Raw genomic sequence first — 14,225 nt, 5'->3', positions numbered from 1 at the left:
CACTTCTCCTCTGGGATGCCTTTTAGAAACCTTCAAACCTCTCAACTTAATGCCTTACTTACAGACTTTTAAGTGTATCCACCTCTGCACTAAAAAATGGCCTAAATATCCTTTAGATAACAATAAAAATGGCCACCTAATGACTCCTTGGACCCCAATATTTTACGGGAGTGATCTAACTTCTGTCAGCGAATGGGCAAATGGAAAGAGTTACCTTATATCCAAGCTTTCTTCTATCTCAGCTCCAAACCCTCTCTTGGATTCGTATTCACCAGCCTACATGCTCCTAGCTATGCAACCCGAACCAGAGGAACCTCTCACTACTATTTTAGACCCTGCTAATGAACCACTGCCTTTCCAACCTCTCGCTCCTTCCTCTCCTCCAGTGACTGTTCCTTCGGCTCCTCCGGCCCCTTCCTCCTCTCTGGCACTGGGCCGCTCCAACCACCTGACTCTGGCTCCCACCTTTACTCCTCCTGTCACGTGTCCTCAAGCTGCTAAGGAACCCCACCCTAGTCAAACCAACCCAGCGACCATCCTCCCTTTGGGAGAGGTAGCCAGGGTGGATGGACTAGTTAAGGTACATGTCCCTTTCTCATTAGCAGAACTGTCTCAGATAGAAAAAAAAAAGGGGGGTTCTTATACATCTAATTCTAACTCTTTTATTAAAGAATTCCAGTATATCACCCAATCCTATAATCTCACCTTTCATGATATATACATGATCCCAACTAACAACCTACTTCCTGAGGAGCACAGACAAGTTTGGGAACTGGCTAGGATACATGCAAGACATTAATGCAGCACATCCTCCCAGAGCTGAGGCAGTTCCCAAGCGGGATCCACCGTGGGGTTATAACAACTCAGGTGGCTCTCTAGCTAGGGATCAGTTTACGACCTGCCTCCTAGCAGGTCTTCACAAGACTGCCCTCAAATCAATAAACTATGAAAAGCTTCAAGACATAGTTCAGGACAGACAAGAAAATTGGTATCAATTTTGACTTACAAAGGCCCTCTTACAGTATACTAATCTAGATCCTGAGAGCCCAGAGGGAAGACAGCTCCTTATGACCCATTTCTTTTTGCAGAGCTTCCCTGACATTAGGTCCAAGCTTAAGCATCTAGAGAGAGGACCCTTGACCCCACAGGCAGAAGCCTTAGCACTGGCTTTTAAGGTGCACCATGGGAGAGATAAGAAAGCCCATAAACAGAAATACCAAATGCTGGCCAAGGCCATCTGACTGGTTGCAGTGACTGCCCAAGGCACCTAGGGACTTGTTTTCAATGTGGTCGAGAAGGTCACTGGGCTTGTATTTACCCTGCCCCATATGGGCCTCCTGGTCTGTGTCCAAAGTTCCACCAAGAGGGCCATTGATCAGTTTACTGCCTCCATGCATCTCATGGCATGGGAACATTAAATGCAGACCACCCTCCAGCCAACCTTCTAGGTTTGGCCATGGACAACTGAACTTCTAGTCTTGGCCATGGATGATTGAAGGTGCCCAGGCTCTGACTCAACAACTGTCCTCTCTCACAGGGAGCCTTGGGTAGCCATTACAATATCGGGATAATCAATTTCCTTCCTCGTGGATACTGGGGCCACTTACTCTGTCCTGAAGGAGCTTTGGGGACCCATATCTCCTTCTCATCTCCCTATTGTCAGGGTAGGGAGACAGCTTTACTTACTACATCAGACCCCACCACTTAATTGTATTTTCAGGGGTATTTTTGGTCATGCCAACTTTCCCTGTGCTCCTAACAGGAAGAGATTTTTTTAGCCAAGGTAGGAGCTTCTGTTTCATTTGCTTCCCCCACTTGCCTGACCCCAGACTCACCAAAGCTCCTCTTTTCCTCCTCGTAGCCACCCACCCCACTAGCTCTAGCATGTCATTTCCCTTGCCAGCCTCTCAGTTGGACTCCCAAGTCTGGGGCACCCAAAACCCTTCTATTGATAGGCACCATTCCCCCATTGTTATCCAGTTACAGGACCCTACCCAGTATATCACCCAAGCTCAGAACCCTCTCTCATTCCAGAGCCTCGGGGGACTTAAACCTATCATCTCCGACCTTCTAAGAAAAAAGCTATTTTGCCCAACCTTTTCTCCTTTTAACACCCCCATACCTGCAGTTAAGAAGTCTAATGGAATCTTCTGCTCATTAACTCTGCAGTGGTCCCACTCTATTCTGTGGCCCCCAATCCTTATACACTCCTCTCCACTATCCCTTCAGGAACCTCTCACTTCTCAGTTCTGGATCTCAAGGACGCTTTCATCTCTATTCCTCTCAGCCCTCAGTCTCAAAACATCTTCGTTTTCACCTGGAATGACCCTGACACTCACCTGTCCGTGCAGTTGACCTGGACTGTCTTGCCACAGGGATTCAGACACAGCCCATACCTGTGTCAGATACTGGGGTTGTTGAAGCATAGGCACTACCTGCCCATACTACTAACCAACAGGCTGAACTAATAACTCTCACCCGTGCCTCCCAATTGGCACAGGAACAATCCCTAAATGTTTACACAGACTCCAAATATGCTTTTCATATCCTCACATCCCACACTGCTATCTGGCAAGAGCATGGGCTTCTTGCAGCAAAAGGAGGATCAGTATCTAACTTAGGCCAAACAATGGCCATGTTTACAGTATCCATCTTTCTACCTCCTTTGTGCCACTGCTACCCACAGTCCCAAGACCCCATGGCCCAGGGCATCTCCTCAGTCAGGAGACAAGACCCTCAGTAGAAAAACCTACATCCTAAGTGGACTCTAGAAAATGTGAGAGAGCTTAAGACATTTAGAGTTAGTCTTCACTATGCAATCATAACAAGAATATAGCCTCATATACTTATGATACTGTGGTACCATTTGCATTCCACAGATCCAGAATCTCTGTATTTGAACAAAATATTGTGGTTTAAACAAACTTTTTGGAGACAATAAGGAATCTGTTTTCTTCTGAGGAAAGCATTAATTCCAGAGGCTAATAGGATTCACATTAGTACAAACTGCTACACACATACACACACAAACACACACACACACACACACACACACTACCACCACCACCACACACTATACATATATATATATATGTATATATATATATATACACATATGCATACACTACACACAGAGATACATACACATACACAAAGATACAAATGCATACACCATACATAGGCAACTATACATATCACACAAACACACATATATATACACATCATACATATACAACACACAAACACATATATCACATACATATGCATACAACCCATATGTACATCAACACACACACACACACACACACACACACACACACACACACACACATATATGGACACTCACACAGTCAAAGTGGAGTGCATTGGCCCTGGAACAGAAAACTGAGTTGTAAAGTCATCACTAAGTACATCTCAGACACAAGTACATCTGTGGTTGAACTAGCAAACAGGGTTGTAGTTATGGCCTGGCCCCACACATGCCCATGCAAGCTGATCTTTAAAACAATGTTAACTTCTGTAGACCTGTTGTACAGTAAGTCCTTCTCCAAGATGACCCAGAAACCGTTTATTTTTGTCTAGCACTGATCAGAATTCCTACCTAGCAAATACCCTTCTCAGGCCCCCTACTGTTTAAAACACTGAAGACACTGCCACTGTGTAAAACCTTAATGCACATTCCAGAAGGCTGAGACTTGTGCTTTCCCATGTTTCAGTCTTGTGTGTATATTAGCACCGCACCCCCCCCCCCCAACAACAACAACAACAGCCAACTTCTTTGTTCCCGACCAGGTTGGTTTTATCCTGTAGATCCACAGCACCTAAAGAAACACACTAAGACAAAATACCCAGTCTTACAAGAGAAGCGACTATTTGGGTAAATTAATCTTGGTTAAAAATGAAAAAATCCAAGTTCCACCTTCTCCACTGCTCAGGTATGACTGCGCCTGTGTGAATACTTCAGCTCCGTACAATCCTTAACTACGAATACAGGATGCACCTCATGGGAAAACAGGTCTAATGTGCATGTGTTCATTTTAGGCAAAGACATCGACCTGAAATTCAGGAAGCTAACACCTTCTCCAATGTGATTATACTCTTGTAAGACTACTTTCTTTGTTTGGTTTGTTTTGGTTTGATTTGGTTGGTTATTTTTTTTAGAAAGGACTACTGTCACCAAGGCTGGGATGTACTCCTAAGCTCAAAAGAGCTCACACCCCTGAGTGCTGGGATGAGAGGTGTGTGCTACCACAACCAAACAGCACTTTAGACCGCTTTACATATTCACATCCATGTCCAGATGACTGCATAGGTCTCCTGGGGTGATCCATAATAAAAAGTCTAGGGTTTCCATGTACTACCTTAGAACCCATGTCTAGCTATGGTTTTACAGGATTTGTTTCTAACAGCATCATTACACATTCCTACAATATCAGCTTGATCAAGCCTACTCAATGACAAAAGACATACAGATGCCTTACATCTGTGGAAGCAGATGACTGTCTCCGGGGCCATCCACTGCCAAGCTGTCACTCAGAATGATTAGGGCAGTGTGCAGGACTTCCACCACCTTCTGTGGTTCACTTCCCTCTTTAAACTGTTCCCTAAGGTCTGCCAGACTGTGGCTGACACCTGCAAACAGGTTCTGCAGCAGACGACCCTGCTGCCACTGGTCAAACACCTGTAAATTTAGAAACAAAAGTAGATTATCAATCCTATTAGAAATACTGTGCTTAAGAAATAGTAAGAGACCATTAGAAAGGACAAGATTTTTTAATTTCTGATCAATTAAAATATCTATTACAATTGCATTATGATTTCATGTCTACTCGAAAATTAAAGATTATAAATGTCAACAAGAGACACATAGCTTATTTATTATTCCCCTTATTCTTTTTCTCATTCCTCCAAGAGCAACAAGAAAAGAAAAGAAGGGAAAACTATGCATTTCATTTAAAAAGATCTAACTTGAAAACTGAACTAGCACATTGAGGATGGTTTGAATGAAATTAAAAGTTTTAAAATATATTCTGTCATTAATCATCACTCTCTGAGTGCCACTTTGTGGCAGATCTGGGGACAGATACTACAGGCAGCTAGCCATCGTGTTGCACAAGTGTCTCATGCCCAGATCAGACAGTGAGTATATGCATGAAGGAAAGGCAGGTAGACTGATGAAGACTTGACTAGCAGCCCAGATTAACCCTTTAATGGTTTTAATTAACCCTTCAGCACTATCTCTTGGCCACTTTGGTGATAGAGAAGTTACTCTCTAACAAAGTGAACATATTCTAACAAGTCATGCATATTTTTCTGAAGATTTTTTTTAACCTACTACTTGATAGTCTTCCCTTTATCAGTCATGTGTGTTTGGAAGGGGAAAAGATTTTATTGGGGTGAGTTTTCCAAGGCAAAAAGGATGCACGTGAATATGCTATTTGACAAAGAGTGGGTGGTGCTGTGGTGGGAGTGTGGCCTGCTAATGCCTATGTATCTCAAGGAACAGAGCTGTGAGCAGGCCAGGGCCACTGTGAGCTCTGGAGGCTACCAATTTTCTATTGATCAGGGTATCAGCATCTCTGATATAGCCCCCCCACACACTTCTTCCCTTATGGAGACAGCTGATATGCCTTTAAATCACAGTCATTGTTTTTGCCCTTTTCAAGGAAAAAAAAACAGAAGACATGAGGCAAAACTAATGCTTGCATGACATTTAAAGTGGCACAAGGAATCTCACATGCCAGAAATACGGCATGGATCTAGAGCTCTCTTAGCTAACAAGTGTGTGTGTGTGCCTAGGTCACATGCTTTTGGTGGCTCAGGGCTGTGAGTTTGATGAGTTAAGGCCATTGGATGCATGTGAGAATAGGTCATAATGACCAGATGTAGAGGTCCTAAGGTCTTTCCCAGGAAAAGTCATGGAATCACATAGTGAATGACATGAGGGGGGAAGACCTGGAGCACTCAGAGCATCCAGGCTCACAACAACACCTGTCCGTAGAGTTTCAGCCAGCTGACTGCGTGGATGATATAGTTCTTGACTCCTGACCACTTGGGATGACAGTCTGCCCGGTAGCCCTTGCTCTCAGCTTCATCCTCAGAAGTGTTGGACAAGATGGAGCATATCATCCTCTCCAAGAAGCTGTGTGTAGGAATCTGGAAATAACATGAAAAATACTTAGAAGTAAAGTAGTTTTTCCTATAATGTTTTTCTTTCAAAATAATACCCCAGTCTTGCTGGAGTCAAAGCTCATGCCTTCATCTGAAGAATGCTAAGTGTCTCTCAATGTCTGTGCTATTTGTCCTGAGGGGAGGCCTCTGTACTTAAGGGGAAAAATGGATCCTACTTTTAGAAACGGGGGGGGGGGGGGGGGGGGGGGAGCCGTTTTTTTCTCCAGGAGGAAGACACATGGTTGAGTCAAACATTGCTCATCCTCATTCTCCCACCAAAAGCCATCCTGGGCCAAGCCAAGTCCAGCTGATACTTTGAACTAACAGCAGTGCTTTGCCAAGAACACTGTCTTTTCTAGTTATCAAAAACAGGCAAAATAAGAAAGATCAACATTGAATCCTGGTTAGACACTGCCTTACCATTTTGAACCAATTCTCTTGTGTATATTAACTTCTCAACAACTACTCTACACATATGTGTGGCAAACGGAGCTGTGTCCACTTACTGGAGTCTTACAATAACTGCAGTGTCATCAGAAGTTCTGTTGATGGTTGCCTGTGGTAAGAATAATGGTTTCATCGCCTGAAAATGCCTACATGGAAGCCATCACCCACAAGGCAACAATGTGAGGAAGGGGAGCCTCTTGGGACCTCTACAGTTTGGAACTGGTATTCTCCAGAGACCCATGGGGTATTAATAGGAGGTGAGGCATAGGAAGGAAAAATCAGATCATCTGGGGAATTGGGACCCTGCTCCTTCTTCTGTCTTTGTTTCTGAGCCATCACGAAGTAAACAGCGTCTTCCACCATGTGCTTCCCACCATGATGTGCCACCTCACTGAAAACCCCAAGAGCACTGGGACCAAAGGACCCATGACACCCCTGAAACTGAGCCAAATAAACCTTTCTTCTACTAAGATGATCGAAATCTCAGTTGCTATAGTAATGGAGAGGTGATTAGCATAGGGGCCGATGAGCTCATGAGGAAGGAGCTGTCGTCACTGGACTAACACTTCTTGTATGAAGGAGGAACTTGATGAGCTTGTCACCCCTCCCTCGGACAATGTGAGCGCACAGCGAGAAGACACTGTCTTAGAACTAGAGAGTGGACTTTAACCAGACAGCCAGTCTCCTGGTACTCAGCCTCAGACATTCAGCCTCCAGAGTTATGAGAAAGGAGTCCCTGGAGCATACATCCCTCAAGCTGTGGCATTTCAACAACGAACTGGACTGAGACAATGGCCACGATCAAGGAACAATAAAGTGTCTTTGCTCATCCCACACTTTCCTTTAGGGCTCAGATGAAAACTATTCACTGGTGACTATCAAAACCACAGAGCCCGCGCCGGGCGGTGGTGGCGCACGCCTTTAATCCCAGCACTCGGGAGGCAGAGCCAGGCGGATCTCTGTGAGTTCGAGGCCAGCCTGGGCTACCAAGTGAGTCCCAGGAAAGGCGCAAAGCTACACAGAGAAACCCTGTCTCGAAAAACCAAAAAAAAAAAAAAAAAAAAAAACCACAGAGCCCCCTGCTTTTTTGTTTTTGGTTGTTGTTTTTCCTCTCTAACTGAAAGTAATATCAAGGTCATGCATCCTGTTAGGAAGATAAGGCCTTGTCCCTGCCTAGACGCTCAGTCTGTGAGAGTAGCATGTACAGACAGCAAGTTCCCTTTGACAGGCCCTATCACAGAGACTGAAGAGATCATGGGAACACCGAGTCTGGAGCAAGGTCATGGGGACGCCTAGCACATGGAACTCAATCAATCATTTTGGGGGGGGGGGGGTAGAACCTAGCATTTTATTTAGATCTTCATTAAACTGTTAGAATTGAGAACCAGACATACGTAATAAACCTCCAAAAATAGATCCTGAAAGGTACTTTCTTGCTTAGGGCAAGCAGTCATGGAATAAGCATGTAAATAAGCTGGCTTCTCTGTACCACACCAGCCAAGTCAGCTTTCTCCATGTCCAGCCGCACCAGCTCTGCCCTCCCTTCTGTTAACACCAGCCAGACCCCCTGTAGGTCTAACCCAAGGTTTTTCTGTAGGACACCTTGGCCTACCTGGGAATGCTGGACACATGTTAAAGGAATCATGGTGTTGAGGAGAAAAAAAAAAAAAACTTTTAAAAGCTACCATCTGAGGTGATGGCTTCTCTGTACTTATGCCATACCCCAGAATACAATAAATAAGCAATTAGAAAATGTTCTAGTATGAAGGGCTTTCCTCCTCCCCGCCAAAAGCACTGCTCTCTGAAGGAAGCTGGTTTCTCTGTAGCCACACCAGTTGTTCAGAAAGCTCATTGGACCTGGTTTTGAAAATAAAACAGAGTTAAAACCCTGGGAGGAGCTATTGTGCAGTGTGGAGTACTGTCTTTCTTATAAAGAAAAAAGTTACCTGGTACCAAAGTGTGCAACCTACAGACCCTCAGGTATTGCCCCGTGACTTCTCTGTATGACATCACAGCGTGCCAAGTGCCTGTTTTTCTAGACTACAAGTTGGTGAGGTTTGGCTAGTGCTGAAACCATGCATAGGATTGGTTTACTAAATAAAACCTTATTACATACGTCCTCCAAAGACAGCTGAAAAGTGGAGAGATTTTGATTTGGTGCTGTTTAAAAGGTGGCAATTAATAGCATAAGCACCAGGGAGATGGTTTAATTGTAACTGCCTTTTTTTAAAGTCAGGCTAGAGCTCCAACTGAAACTTGCGTTTCATGCAAGACTGACTGGATAGGGAACACTCCCTGACACAGAACTACATAACTAGAAATGACCGAGTTACAGGGAAGATAAGGGAAGGGGCTTCACATTCAATAAATAAAGCTCAAAACATTACAAATTCATGCTGACAGGGCTATGGCATTGCCAACGTCTATAGTCAAACTACAAGTACTTTACATGCACATTACAAGGACATTTTCAGCATCTGGTGGGAAAGTAATTGCAATTAGGACTTTGGAGGATTAGGTGACAGGGCACAAAGGTTCGATTTCAAAGCATTATCCACTACAGTGTTTGTTTCTAGGCAGTTACATGGATCACCTATGCTCACTATATCCATTATAATGGTGAACAAACCACCTAGGGACAGAATAGCAAGCCCAACTTACAGTCCCCACAAAAGCTAAAATTCATGTCATTGATTAGTGACTGCAACTGATCAGGAGCTGAAAGAGGACAGAAAATTTTAGGAAGTAGGGCCCTTTCCCTCAGAGCTTGAAGGCTTCTCTGTAGCCTACGCCAACAAGTTTGGGGGGGAAAGGCTAACACTTTCAGTATTTAAGCTTTTTGGGCACTTCCCATGGGAAGCTGTCCCTACCAAAGTGGCCATAGGCTGCAGTCCTCTGATAAATTGGCTTCTTCAGATACAGATCCCTGACAATGACCCCAGGGCGAAGATCAAAATTCTTCTTTACAATTTCTTTTTTTTTAAAGATTTATTTATTATATACAGAAAAGGGCACCAGATCTCATTACAGACGATTGTAAGCCACCATGTGGTTGCTGGGAATTGAACTCAGGACCTCTGGAAGAGCAGCCAGTGTTCTTAACCGCTGAGCCATCTCTCTTTACAATTTCTAATAGCTCTCTCTCACTCTTCTGAGAAGTGCCATAATGGAAAATGGAGATCGACAATGGATGAGACACTCCAATAGCATAAGAGACCTGAACAAGAACCCTCCTGCACAGATCTCCTTTAACAAGGGATTTTGCTACCCAACGAGCAGCATAAGCAGCTGAGCGGTCCACTTTGGTATAATCCTTTCCTGAAAAGGCCCCTCCTCCATGAGCTCCCCAACCGCCGTAAGTATCCACAATGATTTTTCGGCCAGTCAATCCAGCATCACCCTGAGGCCCACCAATAACAAATCTGCCACTTGGCTGTAGGTGGTAAATGGTATCCTTGTCAAGGTATTTTGCAGGTACAACAGCTTTGATCACTTTCTCCTTTAGGGCATCCCTCATCTCATCAAGACAAACTTCTTCATCATGTTGCACAGATATAACAATTGTATGGACTCTGATAGGAAGCACAGCACCTCGATCTTGCATATACTGCACAGTCACTTGAGTTTTAGAATCTGGGCGTAACCAAGGCAATGTGCCATTGCGGCGTAGTTCTGCCAGTTTGGCATTTAGCTTGTGCGCTAAGACAATGGTTAAAGGCATACACTCTTCAGTTTCATCAGTGGCATACCCGAACATCAAACCCTGGTCTCCTGCACCAATGTCTTCCTCATTCCGGTCAAGATGAACACCTTGGGCAATATCTGGTGACTGTTGTTCCAAGGCAACCAACACATTACAAGTCTTGTAGTCAAACCCTCTGAAAGAATATTCATATCCAATGTGCTTAATGGCTTTAGGAACTACTTTCTGATAATCAATGGCAGCTCTGGATGTAATTTCCCCAGCAAGAAGGATCATTCCAGTTTTAGCAACAGTTTCACAAGCCACTTTGGCGTTGGGGTCCTGCTGAAGGTGTGCATCAAGAACAGCATCACTGATCTGGTCACAGATCTTATCTGGGTGACCTTCCTCCACGGACTCGGAGGTGAAGAGGAACGTCCCCTCCTCAATGAACGCCTCATGGAAGCCGTCGAGCTGTCCGTTCATGGCGGCGGCAGCGAGAGAACACGACTCGGGGGCCACGGAGAAGCGGCGAGGCAGGGCATTGCGAAGTGCTCAGAGGGAGGCTTACTTCGGCTCTCGGCAGGCTGGAGACTCGGAGCGCACCTCAATCAATCATTTTGTGGAGGCAGAAAAAGGTGGTGGTGAGGTGCACTTTAGTACAGGGGCAGTGTATGGTGAGGTTCCCCAAAGGCATGAGAAATGGAGGGACATAAGTCAGGCCTGGCCTGGAGAGGAACTGAAGACATGAACAGGTGACAGACATTCATGGGTTTTTTTACAAAAGTGGAAAGCAGATTCACCAACCCTTAGGTTTCTCATCCTAACCCCTAGGGCCTATGAATACAATCTTTCCAGGTGGTAGACAAAAAGCCTAAACCTGCTGGGCTTCTTGGGTTCACATAACCTAAGAGTCTGGAAGCTGGAAGCCTGAGAATCTTCTTGGCATCTAATGATGGCGTTATTCTTTTTTTTTTTTTTTTTTTTTTTTTTTTGGTTTTTCGAGACAGGGTATCTCTGTGTAGCTTTGCGCCTTTCCTGGAACTCACTTGGTAGCCCAGGCTGGCCTCGAACTCACAGAGATCCGCCTGGCTCTGCCTCCCGAGTGCTGGGATTAAAGGCGTGCGCCACCACCGCCCGGCAATGGCGTTATTCTTTATCAAAACATGGCAGGGAGAATGACATGGCCATACAGGGTGAGTGTAGCACTCAGGTCTCTTCCTCCTCTGATAAAGCCACCAGTGTCATCATGAGCTAACCACCCCATGACTTCATCTGGTCCTAGTTACTTCACAATGGGTCTACCTCCAAATTCATGAGTTGGGTTTTCAAAAACCTTGGGGTGGGGGAGTGTATTCAAAGCATGGCTAATATGTCAGGGAAGGGTACTTACTCACAGGGACATGGAAAATCATGGTAAGTTAAATCCCACCCTTAGTACGTGAGTACCTTCCAAGACTCCAAAAGGAGATATTGGGTCTTCACTTAACATACAAGAAAAATCCTACAGACATAAGTGGGGTCTGAGAGAAAGAGTTCATGGACCTAGGATGCAGATGTGTGTTCTTGCAAAGCAGAAGGGCTTCCAAATTGTCTAGGGCCATAGAAGAGGGCTCTGCAGACAAAAGACACCCACAGATCCTCAGTAATACCCATGTGAACTATCTTCTAAGGATGGGCTAAGACCACACCTTTATTTTACGTAGTTTAGAACTTGGAGCTCAGTTTTGGCTAGCCCATCTCCTCTCATGTCCATTTTGTTGTTGTTGTTGTTGTTGTTTGGTTTTTGGTTTTGTTGTTGTTGTTTTGGTTTTTGGTTTTGTTGTTGTTGTTGTTGTTGTTTTTCTTCTCCTGGAGAATCCCCCACATATCTGCTCCCACTGAGACTCACTTTCTCACCCAGAACCATGCTCACAGGTCTAGTTGGTGGACATCACACCTCCACCAGGCCTGGCCTGGCTCCTCCTACTGATGGTTCCCAGAGGAATCAAGTTCATATCCCTACTAAAGTGCCTCTGACTGCTGAGATAAAATGATAAGGAATGAATGGGGCATCTTGCCAGGTGTGGTGGCACGTGACTTTAATCCCAGTACTCAGGAAGCAGAGGCAGGTGGATCTCTGTGAGTTCGAGGCCAGCCTGATAAAAAAAAGCAAGTTCCAGGACAGCCAGGGTGGTTACACAAAGAAACCCTGTCTTGAAAACAACAAAAAAAAAAAAAAGAAAGAAGAAGAAGAAAAAAGGGACATCTCTATGGATTGCTCTACTTAAGGAGCTTGGAGTTGAGGAGTACTCACTCTCCTTCCTGGCCACCATCTCCCACTGCTACCCAACTCGCCCCGGTGATACACAGTTGTCCCTCCATTTCTATGGAGCACTGATGCCAGGATCCTCCAAAGATTTCAAAACCCACAGATGCCAAATTCTCTTATTCAAAATGATGTGGTATTTGCATGAGACCTGCAAACGTCTGCCTATATGTATTTTAACTCCTTTCCAGATGACTTAAAAAAGCTAACATGGTGTGAGTGCTCTGTAGATAGTCACTCTGCAGTGTGGTTCAGGGAGTAATGACAAGGAAATAGGCAGCACATATTCATGCTTTATCTAAAACTTTGGGTCTGCAGTTGTAAGATGCAGATTCGGGGGTCACTATATTGTGACGCCCAATGCCATGAGAAGAAGATAAGTAGGCATACCTCCTTCAGATCAGCTGAATAATTCAGGATATGTTCCATTTGAAGGTCACTGAAACCAAACTGGGATTTGAGATCAGAGTGGACTTTCTGTGGATCCCACACCATATTCTTCAGGGACAGGTGGTAAACGGACTCTGTGAACACAGATGATTTATGTATTAGTTATTTTGATATTCAGATATGCCTATAGTAATAAAGTAAAACAATATTCACACAGATGATTTATGTATTGGTTATTTTGATATTCTGATATGCCTATGGTAATAAAGAAAACAATACTCTATCTCTAAGTGGATAGAAAATTAAACTTAATACCACTAAATATCATTTGTGGATAAAAACAATGGCTGGAGAGGTGGTTCAAAAGTTAAAGGTGTTTACTGGTCTTACAGAGGACAGTCTCAGTTCTGAGCACCCACATGTTGACTCACAACTACCTGTAGGGGTGGTTGTCTGTGCTTTACCCTGAAGCACCGCCCCCTAGCAGTCAGAGGGTAACTGTTAAGTACCCACCCTCCCCTGGGCATGGCTGATGGGGGACCCTCTAAAACCTGGAATGCATACATGCTCGATCTCTAGGCTACCTCATGGTCTTGGATGTTGGATGCTGATACTACAGACCAAGGCAGAATTCTCCAGAGAACCACATTGGACCGTGCCCCACCCCTCCTGGATCCTGCAACCAGCTCCCTTATACAAAAGAATAAAGCCCTTTTGACTATCAGACAGACTCTATGTAATTGCCACTTTAACTACCTGAACTCCACTTCCATAGGTTCTGATGACTTCTTGCCTCCATGAGCACCTAAGTGCACATGAAACACATAAACTCAAGTTTATACACAGATGTGTGCACACGAACACACGTGTAGAATAAATAAATAAATTTAAAGAAGACTAAACAAAAGTTGGTACAGTCCTTACCCCTCGTGTGCAGAGTACACATTGCAAGATCCCTAGCAGATGCCTGAAACCGTGAATAACAAAATCCTGGATATAGCAAAAAATTTTGTCCATATGTACCCATGATAAACTTTAATTTATAAACTAGGCATAGTAAAACATTAAAGCAACTAGTAATATAACAATAATATGCCTCAGTAAAATTGCCAGGGTCACTGTCCTTTGCATTTGAAGGCTACTATTTAGTAAAATAAAGGTTACTTGAACAAAGCACTGCCATGCCGTGACAGCTGGTCTGATAACCAAAAGTACTATTGGCTGCTA

The 14,225-nt window shown here is 44.4% G+C and overlaps 1 protein-coding gene across 1 annotated transcript in view; it reads right to left on the bottom strand.

Annotated features, from left to right (window-relative positions):
* The window catches only part of Abca13 (ATP binding cassette subfamily A member 13), a 446,515-nt gene that overhangs the window by 374,353 nt on the left and 57,937 nt on the right, over nt 1-14,225 (bottom strand). The window contains exons 8-10 of the mRNA XM_052734499.1: nt 12,999-13,132; nt 5,992-6,156; nt 4,482-4,681 (exon numbers count right to left, since the gene is read on the bottom strand). Of these exons, the coding sequence (XP_052590459.1) occupies nt 4,482-4,681; nt 5,992-6,156; nt 12,999-13,132 (499 nt within the window). The remainder of the gene's footprint in view (nt 1-4,481; nt 4,682-5,991; nt 6,157-12,998; nt 13,133-14,225) is intronic.

This window comes from Peromyscus californicus, unplaced genomic scaffold (genome assembly GCF_007827085.1).
Source record: "Peromyscus californicus insignis strain IS unplaced genomic scaffold, ASM782708v3 Scaffold_13__1_contigs__length_99412109, whole genome shotgun sequence".
Lineage (NCBI taxonomy): Eukaryota > Metazoa > Chordata > Mammalia > Rodentia > Cricetidae > Peromyscus > Peromyscus californicus.
This window is presented reverse-complemented; position numbering and strand designations above follow the sequence as displayed.